This window comes from Cicer arietinum, chromosome 5, assembly GCF_000331145.2.
Source record: "Cicer arietinum cultivar CDC Frontier isolate Library 1 chromosome 5, Cicar.CDCFrontier_v2.0, whole genome shotgun sequence".
NCBI classification, from domain to species: domain Eukaryota; kingdom Viridiplantae; phylum Streptophyta; class Magnoliopsida; order Fabales; family Fabaceae; genus Cicer; species Cicer arietinum.
Window position 1 is genome coordinate 77,934,463 of NC_021164.2, and position 14,094 is coordinate 77,948,556.

At 28.7% G+C, this 14,094-nt stretch overlaps 1 protein-coding gene across 1 annotated transcript; it reads left to right on the forward strand.

The window, feature by feature from the left end:
* The first annotated feature begins 587 nt into the window (after positions 1–587).
* Positions 588–5,374, forward strand: LOC101513499 (catalase-4). The gene is made up of 8 exons (XM_004500820.4): positions 588–745; positions 949–1,045; positions 2,238–2,515; positions 3,249–4,025; positions 4,197–4,286; positions 4,760–4,827; positions 4,921–5,014; positions 5,122–5,374. The coding sequence occupies exons 1-8, from the start codon at positions 731–733 to the stop codon at positions 5,179–5,181; spliced, it is 1,479 nt and encodes a 492-aa protein (XP_004500877.1). The 5' UTR covers positions 588–730; the 3' UTR covers positions 5,182–5,374.
* The last annotated feature ends 8,720 nt before the right edge of the window (positions 5,375–14,094 follow it).

The window sequence follows — 14,094 nt, forward strand, 5'->3', positions numbered from 1 at the left end:
TCATTTATCAATGTTATATATTTTTTTGGTGTTTTTTTACATTTCTTAGTCACAAATATGAGTCATATTTTTTTATACAACAAAAAATATATATTTGTAATGTGTTTTATTACAATTTTTATAATAACAACAAATACAAGTGGTTGATTAAGTAGTTATTTGTCACTATATTTTCAATATATGAGAAAAAAGAAAACCCATCGTTAATGTAAAATAATTTCACATTAATAATAAATAATAAACATTTGATTTCATTGTATCATTACATAATAATACCTACTATCATAAAATAACCACTGAATTAAAGACTTGTATTTATGGCCAATGTAAAAATGTTTATTCTGATATATGATAATTAAACCATCAACATAATTACAAAAAAGATAAAAATATTTTTTTTTTAATTAGGAGTACCGTAAATAATCAAATTGGTTGGGGACATTATTTTTATAAATCGTCAAAATTTAATCGAACGATGTTGAGATGATATGTGGTCTTGATTGCAACGAATGTGAGTGCACCTAATCCAAATTCCAAGATGACCTTGAAAATGAGGGGCTAAATTGATGGTTTTTTTAATGGATAGGAGAGAGAAGGGTGTAGTCTAGTGGTATTTATATGAGGCCATAATTCTCGCGATTAACGCACGAAATTGTTTTCTCCATCTCTATCTTCTTCGTTTCTCCTCATCCTCTTTTCCTTTCTCTCTCTGTTACTCTCTTCCATTACCATGGATCCCTACAAGGTACCTCTACCCAATCACACTTCAATATAATCAATCGTTTATTATTATAGTTTATCGTATTTCGTTGCTGTCTGTCTACGATTTTACAATTCATTCCATTTCTCTCGTTTTTTCATTCCCTGGTTTTTATTTATTCATTTGAAGCAAAAACTGTATTTATTTTTTGGTTCGTTCGTGTGTTGATTATGTTAGCTTTATTGCAGCACCGTCCATCTAGCGCTTTCAATTCTCCTTTCTGGACTACAAATTCCGGTGCTCCTGTTTGGAACAATAACTCCTCTCTAACCGTTGGATCTAGAGGTATCAAATTCATCATTTTGATATAATTATTCTTTGCGTTCGATAGATTTAAAGTCAGAAATTGTTCAGGCAGAAATTTGATTTCGTAAAAGCAGAATAGAATCACCATAAATTATACGATTTCACGGGTATCTTATTGTCAAGTTTAATGTTATGGTGTATATGTTGGTGAATAAGTTCATCAAACACTTATTTGATAAGTGCTCCTAGTTACACCCTCATTGGATAAACAAATCAATTAAGCCTTTACGATAAACACTTATGTAAAAGCTTTTTTCTTTACCAAAAGATGAAATAAAGTCATTGTTTTTGTATAAGTTATAGGTTTTTTCACATGCCATTCTGAAGAGTTTGCGGAAATAAGCTAAAAATAATTTAGGACATGTTACAAGTGTTTTTTTTTTTTTAAGTTCTATCAAAGTCTAATTAGTGTTTATGCGAGTACATAAGCACAAATAAGCAATTGAAACAGGCCTAAGTGTTTTTGCATAAGCACTACTAACACTTAAACTTTTTGATTAAGCTATTTTTATATTATTATGAGCAAAACTAAAAATCAGTTACGACATGTCATAAACTTTTTTATATTCCTTTATAAAAGTGTTTATGTAATAGGATAAGTCCATGTAAGTCACCCCAAACGCGTCCAGTTTTTCTAGAAAACCACACAATACATAGTTGAGTATTGCAGACTTTGATTTTTGTAATCAGTTATCACCCTTCGTAATTATAACTTGCTGAATATTCAGAATGCAACCGAGAAACTCTTGCAGATTTTTTTTTTTGGGTTCTATTCATACCATAGAAACTATGTATTTCCATGTACAATTTTGTATTTTGACTGCATGGAAACTGCTGTGGAATGGAGTAGTTTCTCTCTCTAACTTCAACTATTTTGACCAAGTTATATAGCTGGAAATACTATGCAAGGAAACTGAAGTATTTTAACTATGCAGGAATTATTTTCTTTCATCAATTTAAATATTAGCTAAACCTATGCCGGAAAAAAAGTGCCTTTTCTTAATTTTGTAGCTAGGAATATCTTTGTTAATTCCATTTCCTTTTTTCTCTCTTTGATATGCGTGTGTTGGAGGGGAGGAAGCTTCTCCATCTTACTGTTGCAAACATCAGGGTGAATTTGGCTAAATATTATTTCATCTGAAGTCTTATATTATTTTACCCCTTTTAACAGGTCCAATTCTCTTGGAAGATTATCATCTTGTGGAAAAGCTTGCCAACTTTGACAGGGAGCGGATTCCAGAACGTGTTGTTCATGCCAGGGGAGCTAGTGCAAAGGGTTTCTTTGAAGTCACACATGATGTTTCTCACCTGACATGTGCAGATTTCCTTCGCGCTCCTGGTGTTCAGACACCTGTGATTGTGCGTTTTTCGACCGTCATTCATGAACGTGGCAGCCCTGAAACCTTGAGGGATCCTCGAGGTTTTGCTGTGAAATTTTACACTAGAGAGGTAGAGATTAATGAATATATAGAATAATTTATAATCATCACACATTTTCTTGTGGCTAAATACAGTTACTGTATCAGTTCAAATTTCGCTTATACCTTTAAATCAATTCTGGTTTATAGCAATATGGAGTATATAACACACACACACACACATATATATATAACCTTATGCCAGTATAGACTAAATTTATTCTTCATGTTAAGTTAATGCACAAGATTTAATTCATTATCCACTTATGATTAGTGTTATTTTATTCTTAATGATAAGATGCCCAAAAGTGTTAATTACTTTTTTTTTTTTTTTTGACAGAATACTTTGTTTTGGTTAAACAAAATTGACAATATGTTACTCTGGACAACCAGTTGGTCTGGGTTTTATAAATGTTTATGTGAACTACGCTAATTCATGTCCATCATTATTTCCCTTGTCGTTGTCCATTTCATGACCGTCGTTCTTGAATGTGGTAGCCCAGAAACCTTGAGTGATCGTTGTGTTTTTACTTTGAAATTTTAAACCAGAGAGATAAGAATTGTGAGTACACAACATTAAAAATTATCTTCCAGTGACTAAATATAATTACTGTATTAGTTTAAAATGGTCTTCATATATCTTTTAAAGTAATTCCAGTTGTAACCGAGGATGCTAGTTTGTTTGCTCAAATAGTAATAATTGTTTATGGAACGGTTTGAGTCTTGTACCATACATGATTCTTATCTTTACCTTTTGAACACAGGGTAACTTTGACCTTGTTGGAAACAACTTTCCCGTCTTCTTCGTACACGATGGGATGAAATTTCCAGATATGGTCCATGCTCTTAAACCCAATCCCAAGTCCCACATCCAGGAGAATTGGAGAATCCTCGACTTCTTCTCCCACTTTCCAGAAAGCCTTCACATGTTCTCCTTCCTATTTGATGATGTGGGTGTCCCACAAGATTATAGGCATATGGATGGTTTCGGAGTTAACACATATACCCTGATCAACAAAGCTGGGAAAGCATTGTACGTGAAATTTCACTGGAAGCCCACATGTGGTGTGAAGTCTCTATTAGAGGAAGAAGCCATTAAGGTGGGAGGAGCCAACCACAGCCATGCTACTCAAGACCTTTATGAGTCAATTGCTGCCGGTAACTATCCTGAATGGAAACTGTACATTCAAACAATAGATCCTGATCATGAAGACAGATTTGATTTTGACCCACTTGATGTAACTAAGACTTGGCCCGAGGACATTATACCCCTTCAGCCCGTAGGTCGCTTGGTCTTGAACAAGAACATCGATAATTTCTTTGCTGAAAATGAACAACTTGCATTTTGCCCTGCCATTATAGTGCCTGGTGTGTATTACTCAGATGATAAGATGCTTCAGACCAGGATTTTCTCTTATGCTGATTCACAGAGGCACAGACTTGGACCGAACTATCTGCAACTTCCTGCTAATGCTCCCAAGTGTGCTCACCATAACAATCACCATGAGGGTTTCATGAATTTCATCCACAGGGATGAAGAGGTAATTTAATGTTTCATTCTTCAACTAATATTCCTTTTCATTTTTGGTGCAAGAAGCTGGTTGTCATCTGATGTGTGAATTATTTAATCACATACAGTCATGCTGCTATTGCATCCTATTCTTTAGTTATATACATTCTTTATCTTGTCACTGACCGCTGCCAATTTACAGGTCAATTACTTCCCTTCAAGGCATGATCCTGTCCGCCATGCAGAAAGGTTCCCCACTCCTCCTGCTGCTCTCTCTGGAAAGCGTGAAAGGGTTAGTTTAATAGTTCCACTATTTGCTTAATATGAAAATGTGAAGTGTTTTGTGATTGCATCCATCAGTCATGATTTTCAGTATAGACTGCATTATCGGTATCGCATTTAAATGTTCTTTTGTCTAAGAAACCACATGACTTAGAACCAGAACCAAATTTTATGAAATATTCCATTAGAACATTAGACAATCCATAATCTTTCTTTGGATACACTGTAAAATTTGATCTGATAAAGAAGCAGAGAAATAGATCCAATACCTTCGTTAGATATTTAAGTTAGGCAATAAATTACTGCATAGGTTAGGTAGCTGTTATTTTTGGCAATACTTTTGGATAGAATAAATTGATTATTATTGCTTTATAAAATAAATAAATGACAACAGCTTGAAGATCAATTAAATAACGCCAGTAAAACCATTGAAGTTCTGCCTATATCGGGGCAATAATGTATGAACAATTCTACTTAATGCAGTGCATACGTCCCAAGGAGAATAACTTCAAACAGCCTGGAGAGAGATACCGAACTTGGGCACCTGACAGGTTCTTGTTACAAAATACCAATATGATCAATATGAAATATGTTTGGTGATGTCTAAATATTTGGTTTTCTTGGCCGTTTTTTAATCTTTTCAGGCAAGATAGATTTGCCCGCAGATGGATAGAGGCTTTATCTGACCCACGCGTCACACATGAAGTCCGCAGCATCTGGATATCATACTGGTCTCAGGTGAGATATAGACATTCTAATTTATCACACTATTAACGATAAGGCATTCAAGTGTATATGAATCTGTACTTATTTGCTCATATGTTCTTTTTGGTGTTGCTGTGCAGGCTGATCGTTCTCTTGGCCAAAAGATAGCATCTCATCTGAACATGAGGCCTAGCATTTAAGTTAAGGTCCTCGCCAACCATGAAATTATCGAAATAGTTGCAGATGTGTGAAGATTATGATAAATATGTTTTGCTCTGAACAATTTAAAAGACCAATATTTTTCTTTTTGCACTATTATAGCGTGAATGTATACCATAAACTCCATATATTCAACTGGTTGAACTGTCTCAATAAAGCCGTTTGAATGTGTTAGCTTCTTGGGCTTTTTCCTGTTGCTTCTGTTATATGTTTTCGTAGAAGATTTATACTGTTGTCTATCGATTACTGTAACCAAATCGATTGTGTTGATGGATATTGCCTTCGTTTAGAAACACAGTGAGATCTCGTTTGATCGTTCGTTTATCAGAAGCTACCATTTGTAGTTTTAAGATTTTCACGTCCATAGTTCCTTGGAATGCGAGAATCAATGAGCAGACGTGAAACCAAACACAGCTAATATTGTGTTTAGGATGAAAGTAACAACTGCAGTTGACGATTTTGGCAGATCTTACAAGTTTGAAGCACTACTCATCAGCAATTATTAATACTTTGTTAGATGTTCATGGTGCGGTTTTGAGGAGACGTGAGAGTAATTTTTTGTTGGTGTTTAGTATGAAGAAAATAATATCTTGTTTTATTATATTTGTAAAATAAAACAAATAACTAAAAGTAACATTAATATACCATAGTTTTTTTAATTATAATTGTCACCATTACAAAACAAGTCAAAATCCAATATAAATTTAAAATTATGTAACTATGTAAAATGTATACGCGTTCCTTAAAATAAAAAGTAAATTACGTACAATATTTACTTTCGTTATATAGTGACACAAATGTTTGTTGTGTATTTTTCTTAGTTAGAAGAAAGTAAAAATTAAAGATAACAAACAACTAAGAAAAATTTGTATGTGGATATTTATGAATACTGAAATTGTTTATGGATTAATTAGACCCTTCTTTACAACTGCAGCCACCTCATAGTCTTTAAATTTAAGAGGGAGAAAAATATTTGCATTGTACATTTGCCTTCATTTAGCACATGAATTGCATTCAACCTTTTTCTTTTCCACTCGTTTCAATTGTTAGCCCCCTAGGGAGCAAATTTCAAGAGTTATAATTTGGTTATTGACTAAATCTTTCCAAGATGTTTCATTGCCACCATTCAATACATAAGTGTCCACTATCTATTGGACAGTCCATTTCGATAATAATAATTAAAAACATTCCAGAATTTGGGTAAATGTGGACAATATTTGGAACGTGAGAAATATTCATCATTTTCAGAAGCTGTTTCTAAAAGTCCAAAATATCAATGCTGTAATTAATATTGGCAAATAAGTTTATTCGAACATGTGTTAACCAAGATAAAATGTTTTCAAAGCAAAGCAACGTTCTGGATTATTGAATTAGTCTCCAAATAAGCTGTTGGTAGCAAAAGATACCTTAAGAAAATGGGCCAATTTAACAAAACAAATCCTTTATATGACAAAAAAAAAAACTTTATAAACAAGTGAGTTTCTACAAGTCACTTGCATTTCCAAAAAAAAAAAAAAAGGAGTTTCTAACAAGTTACTTATGTTTCTTTGTATGTTTGAAATAAATTTGTATATATATGTTTTTTTAGGGAAAATTTGTATATATGTTATGCATATATATTTGTGGATGCACACCTTCCATATTCCTTAGCATGATATAGAACTCTTACTAATTAATAGATTAGTTGATAATTTAATCAAATGATTCATAGACTTCAGTTAAAGACAAATTATTCGAGAGAATATAAATTTAAATTATAGATAAAACAAAGATTAGTGAAATAATTTTAGTAATTGTTAGTGATTTTACTGATTGCAAGTGACTTTTCCATTTAGTGCTGATGTGATGATTCACATACTTGTGATCAACTGATTTTGTGTTTCATAAATATGACCAATTGCACATTAAATAATACACCTTGAAAAAATTAACATTAAGTCTCTCATTTTCTTTTATCTCTCTTTCATCCTTATTCTTCTAATATATTGCTCTAACTTTAATTAATTTTAAAATTTGTAATTAGCACGAGGCTCAAAACTATATGAGTGCTGGTCAGTTTACTTGGAGGATATATCATTATAATTTATGATGTTCTCAATATCTTTTTACTAGTTTAATTTGTGAACTTGTTACTATGTTTTTCTCATATTTTTTATCTCAATTATTTTTATTTTTGCAATAAATTTTGTTGATAAATTCTGCTGACTTGTATAATTATTGTATCATATATATTTTTATTTATTCTTGTTAAATTTTAGAAGAATTAAAAATCAAAATATTTTTAAATGATTGCTGAAATAATGATTTTTCTTTATTATTGTTTATGGATATCGTATGTGATATAGTTCATAAAGAATTAATTTTTTTTTAAAATTAAAGCTTCATTGAAAAATTGTTCAAATAATAAATTATTCTTGATAATTGTTTATGAAGATCATTTGTATATAATTTTTGAACAACTAAAGATTTAATATTCAAACACTCCTGTAGGATTGTTCAAAATACATTTTTTTTTTGTCATTATTGAGAATTTTGGCATAGTTCTGAAAGACCAAAGAGATTAAAATCAAGCATCTTTATACGATTGTACAAAATATAATTTTCTTGGACATTGTTTAGAAAAATTTGTGATTGGATTATTGAAGAAAAAAAAATATTATTCTATAATTGAAGATACCATATCTATTTGATCTTAGTACTAATTTAAAAGGAAAGAAAATAAAAGACAATATATATTTATATACCACTCAGAAATGAAATATGCATATATTATACACATGAAACTCACTTACTAAAAAATAGAAGTCTCGATATGCTCTAGCAAACCTAATGCATTGCAGTCTGCAGAGCACACAAATTCTCCTCAAATCGAAAAACCATAAATTGGATTTGGTGCAATCACTTGCTGCATGTATTTATGGAGTTAGTGAGTGTGTCCGTTCAATCTTAGATTAAACGACCTATATTTTAAATTTATAAATTTTAATTAAAAAATAAAAAATTAAAATCTGTTTAAAATTCCAACTATTTGATCGCAATTACACGATCAGTAGAATGACTGATTACACATAATCTAAGACTGAAAAACATACACTGTATTTGTTGATGATAGTCCAATGACCGTACAAGGCCTTTATATTCCGATGTAGGCCCAAATTTGTAACCCCTATCTTTTTTTCCTTCCACTATTTTTGCCCCAATCTTGGGCCTTCTTTTACAAATTAATTATTAACAATATGATTTTGATACACAATATTTATAAATTATTTAAAAAAAATATTATTTTGTGTTTGTCTATTTTATATTTTTTTAAATCAGTTATAAAAAATATTTTTTTTTAAATACTAAAAATAAATTTTCATTTAAAGTAGTTTTGAAAATTCTCTTTTTTTTTAAATTATTATATTTTTAAAAACTATAATAAACAAATGAAAACTTTTAAAAGTATTTTTTTTTACGAACTAAACTGAAACAAACGAGATTCTATTCCATATCTATCACAAAATTAGATATACTATTACACTTTTGAATATATCGAAATTAAATACATTATCAAACTTTTTTTTTATTAATATTTTTATAGATTAAATTGATTAATAAAAGATATATTAGAAGACTAAAATGACTAGTAAATAAAAATGTAACTATATTTTATGTAAAATTTGAATAATAATAATAATAATAATAATAATAATAATAATAATAATAATAATAATAGATTATATATAACTTAAAAAGAACCTATAAAACTTGGGAAGATCATGTCAACTACGAGTTTCTCTTGGCTCCGCTTAGGGATGACAATTAGATCCATACTCAATTGATACCTGCAAAAAAAATCCACAATGGGTAGGTAAAAACTCGCATAATGGTATGGGCACGGAGACGGGTGATTACCCGCAAAATTAAGCGGGTATGAGTGCGGGTACATGTACTATATTACCCAATCCGTTCCGCACCTGCACTTATATAATTATATTATTAATTAATTTATTTATTTATTATATTAGTGTTTAGTTTAATTAATTATTTTCTTTTTATGTTTTAACATCTATTAATATAATTAGACTACTACAATATTTATAATCGAAAGATAAACGTTTGTAAACTTTTTAAGAGTTTGATTATGATGAATATGTAATTAATTGTGACTTTATAACTAAGAGTTATGTCTTATTAATCGTGACTTTATAGTTATACTTGCAACTTCTTATCAATTGTTTTTACAAATCTCAAATGATATTGTCTTAGGACTTGCAACTTATTGTTATGACTATTAGAATTTGTATTGTAACGAATGTTCATTTGAAATATTTTGAGTTAGCAAATATTTTGATTTATAATACTTTATGATTGACTTTAAAATATTTGAATAATTTTTAAATTTAATTACAACAATATCATTTATATTTTATTTTATTGATCTATTTTAGTTAAAGCGTGGGTAATGTGTATGAGTACGGACATTTAGGTACCCAAAAAGTAAGAGTACGAATATTAAAATTGATATCCAAGAAGGTACGAGCATAGACATGAGTATTTTTTTAAACAGCGAGTCCAGGAACAGGTACTATAGTACCCTACCTATTGTCATTTATATGGAATATTTGTCTATTATATATTTGAAGTGGTTATTATTATTTTTTTGTCCAATGTATTTCTATAAGAAAGTTAACAATTAATCATTTGAAATAAGAAAATTCATCTAAGAAACCGTTTTTTCCCCCACAATGTTCTTTACTTCTACGATTAAATAACTCAATTATCTATTAATTGTGTCACACTAAATGTTTATTATTTGTAACATAACAAATAAAATTTGAATTTTAATATTTTTAATATTGAGTTTCTTTTATTCACTTGACCTTTTAAAAGGTTGATGTTTTGAATATAATTATTTTTTCCTTTACAAGGAAGTTTAGGACAGTTGCAAACAACCTTGACATGTTTGGAGTGGATTAGTCCAACGCTGTTTGTTGCCTAGCAAGCAAGCAGCAAAAAGTAAAAAAGTTACCCAGAAACATAGTAACTTGCTCTCAATGCCCTACAGCAGGTATGTACTATATATTATTATTATTATTATATAGCTTATGAAAGGGAAAGAGACATATATTGAGGATTCGTGGAGTTGGCAAATATTGTCGTTATTTGATTTGTGGTGGTGGATGATGTTGAATCTCCTTCCTTAATTAAAATCTATTTGATCGAGATTCAACCTTTAAACAAATGGATTGGGAATCTCGGGGCGACTTTACTATTAGTAAAAACTCTCAAATCCTATTTTATTTTTATTAAAAAAAAAAATACTTCAATAAACCTATACACACAATTTTACGAGTTCATTAATTTGAACAAAACGTTCAATTTAATCATACTAGTATTTATCATTTGTATTAAAATTTAAAAAATTGTTAGAGTGATTTTTTTTTTGGTTTACTCTCATAATGAAATCTTATTATGTTCTTTACAAAAATTATGAAACTCATTTTAAAATTGAATAGACTAATTGATCATTCAAATTATAAGTGTTTATCAAACTAATCTTTAAATTTTATAAATTAGCAAATAAATCTCTAAAAGTATTAAATAATAATCAAAATAGTCTACATTTAAACTTTTATTCTTAAACATTATGACATATTATTTGAATATTTGACTCATCCACGTTGATTTCATATTAATGTCATCACAACGAAAACTGATTTTCTCTGCGAAATTTAAATATATCATTGATTAATCTGTTAATTATTAGTCTATATACAATTACAATTACTCACAAATTTATTTATGACATGACAAAATTTTATAGGCAAATTTGTCATTAGAAATATGATATTGATGTCAGATTAATGTGAATAAATCACATATTCAATTACAATGTCAGATCAAAATGTCTTACGATAAAAATTGTAAAAATACTATTTTAATTGATATTTTATAATTTTATAAATGTATTTGCTAGTTCACAAAATACATAGAATAATTTGACTTATGTTTACAATTTTAATGACCAATTTAACTATTCACATATTTTAGTCTCTAAACATACTTTATAGATGAGGCTTGATTTAAATTATAAATTTGTATACTTGAAATATTATTTTGAAAGAATTCTATTACTGGATTTTATTTTTTTGAGTGCGAGTATTTGAAGAATTTCCACTCCAACTCGTATCATGTTGGAAAAGTGTTGGAGTAGTCTTCATTATATATAGAGACAAAATATGTACAAACTATGGCATTTTGGATGGAATTTAATCATGTTGATTGTACTTTTGAGCTGTTTTTCCTTAATTTTCAATCACAACCATTCAGAGAGAGTAGAATATGGATCTTCTCCAATTCTCAAAAGAAATGGTTAAATCAATTACTAATATTTTGGATGTATAAGAATTATATAAGATAAATATTGCAATTTCCAAAAAATATACTTATACACTAAACATTTTAGTAATGAAAGAAATTGATAAAGTAAAAAATAGAGAGGATGTTAACCCTTCAAAGACACCATAATCTTTTTCTTTATATTTTTATTCTTTTTTCTCTCATATTTAATGGTTGAGATAACACTTGAGAAAAATTAAGAGATTTTTTAATAGAGATGATCTATTTCTGATTTTTAATCTTTCAATCGAAATAAAAGAAAGAGAAAAATAAAAAGAAAAGAAAGACAACGACAAAATTTTTTAATATAAAGATTTTGAAAATGAATCGAAAACCAAATTATTCTCAAATATTATCCTTATATATTGAGACCTAAATGTCCCTTAGGTTCATCTTTATTATATATGGTCAACCAAATGCAGGTAAAGCGTCACATAAAGATTAATATTACCATTACCACTACCACGATGTTGAACAATCAACAAGTGAAAACAAAGAAACAAAAAAGTTACAAAAGACAACTTAAAAATTTATTATTGTTTGACTTCATACATAATCTTCAGGCTTACACAAATTTTTTATTACTTAACTTGCAAGTTTTACAATGAGAAAATTGAAAACTCCTTTGTATAATTTTTGCATAAAAAAACTTAAACCTTTTAAAACACAATTTTTACCTATAAAAATTGTAAACACTCTTAAAAAACACAACTACACAAGTCTCACTTAAACGAGTTAAATTGTCGTGGTAAATAAAACTTTAACTTACTATCTAATTTATAATAACTTTCTATATTTTTTCTTCACATTACTCAGATGTGCAATTTGGTTGATTATCTATTTTGGAACCAAATTTATATTTCATTCAAAGTCTCACATAGTTTTAGGCTATTGATTCAATGTAGGACTTAGATGAGTACTCATTTTGATGCATTATCGTCTGGAATCTCATATTTATACCTTCGGATAGTCTTACATTTTACATTATCATAAAGAGAAAACTATAATCCCATCAATAAAAGGACCCTCCAACTTCAATGAAGTAACAATGTAAATCCAAAAAATAAATAAGATGAGAAGTGACTTATCTTCAAATCAATGACAGAGCTTATTGAAGGCCGTGTAGTGGCCAAGACCTCCACAATTATTTTTCTTAATTAATTAATAGGTAGTTTGGTTGGGCAACAATGGAGGAAGGCAATATTAAAGGTTGTCAAATTCGAGAATTTAAATAAATTAGTTTGACATAAGTGAACTCAAATAATAAATTCATACGAGTTTACCTCATATTAAATATAATTAAAAATAATATATACATGACATATATATTTATATGTTACCATATACATAATTTTAATTCAATTATTGAGAAAATATTAAATCACCACAAAAAATGTCACACTTATAAAATTATGTTAAATTATGTTAAATTAGACATTATAAAAGTTAAACAAGGCTTTTTGTTTTTACATAAATTAATAAAACTAATTTATTTAACATATATAAAATAAAAAGAAACCGTAAAATTATAAAAGAAAACCATGTGCCCAATACTTATTTTCAATAGTAGAATAAAACTGTTTTTAAAAGATAAAAATGATCCAAATGTTAGTAAAATAGGATTATAACATAATATTGTTGTTTAGACTTTCAAACATTTAGTCCTACATTGGAAAGTTGTGCAAAATAGAGAAAAAATAGTATCTATAAAATCAACACATAGTGTCTATGTAACTTGGATTGAAGTGATATCTATACATGCATTTAATGTGCAATTTCCTTCTTTTATTGTATCCATTTAATTGGTTTTTTTTTAATATTTTTATTGGTTAAATTAAATGGTCTCCTTTTACCATTTTTTTAAAATAATTATTTCAAACATTTGGTTAAATACTAGTTTGTGTGAGTTTATACGATTTTAATTAATTTTATAAATTTACTCACAATTTCAACTGTATTAACTCGGTTAAATTTCTAAATTTATTATTAAATTAATTTAAAATTATAATGTAAAATTATAAAATCATACAAATTTACGAGTTAACTCACGATTTTAATCACCTTCGTCCCCATTATTTGTTTTTGGTACGAAGCCCCATTGTGTTTCTATGGTATTAAAAAATAAATGGCCATCGTGATTTGAACTTAATTAGAAGGCAGCATTCTTTTTGTTTTCAGTTGCCACCCAATACTCTTAACACATCACAATGTTTGGTGAGATTAAATATGAATCAAAATAAAATAAGTATGAATGGACAAAAACAACACAGTAGCAAAAATAAGAGTAATGAATATAATTATTTGATATATGAATATATTATTTAAAATTTGGCCCTTCAAAATAAATGTTAAAGTTCCGCGAGTACTTCAAATGAATGACATGGTATACAATACTTTGCTTCTCTTCTTCCTTTGACAGCAATATTTTCTCTTATGCTAGTTGATGGGAAATCAACATGTGAAAATCTCCATACAAGTATAAGCATACTTTCACAAGAAACACAAAATTA

Bases quoted from the DNA above. Each gene is read 5' to 3' on its own strand.
- LOC101513499 (XM_004500820.4), top strand. The intron at 1,046-2,237 runs GTATCAAATTCA...CCCTTTTAACAG, and splicing joins TCTAACCGTTGGATCTAGAG to GTCCAATTCTCTTGGAAGAT. The intron at 4,287-4,759 runs GTTAGTTTAATA...TACTTAATGCAG, and splicing joins TCTCTGGAAAGCGTGAAAGG to TGCATACGTCCCAAGGAGAA.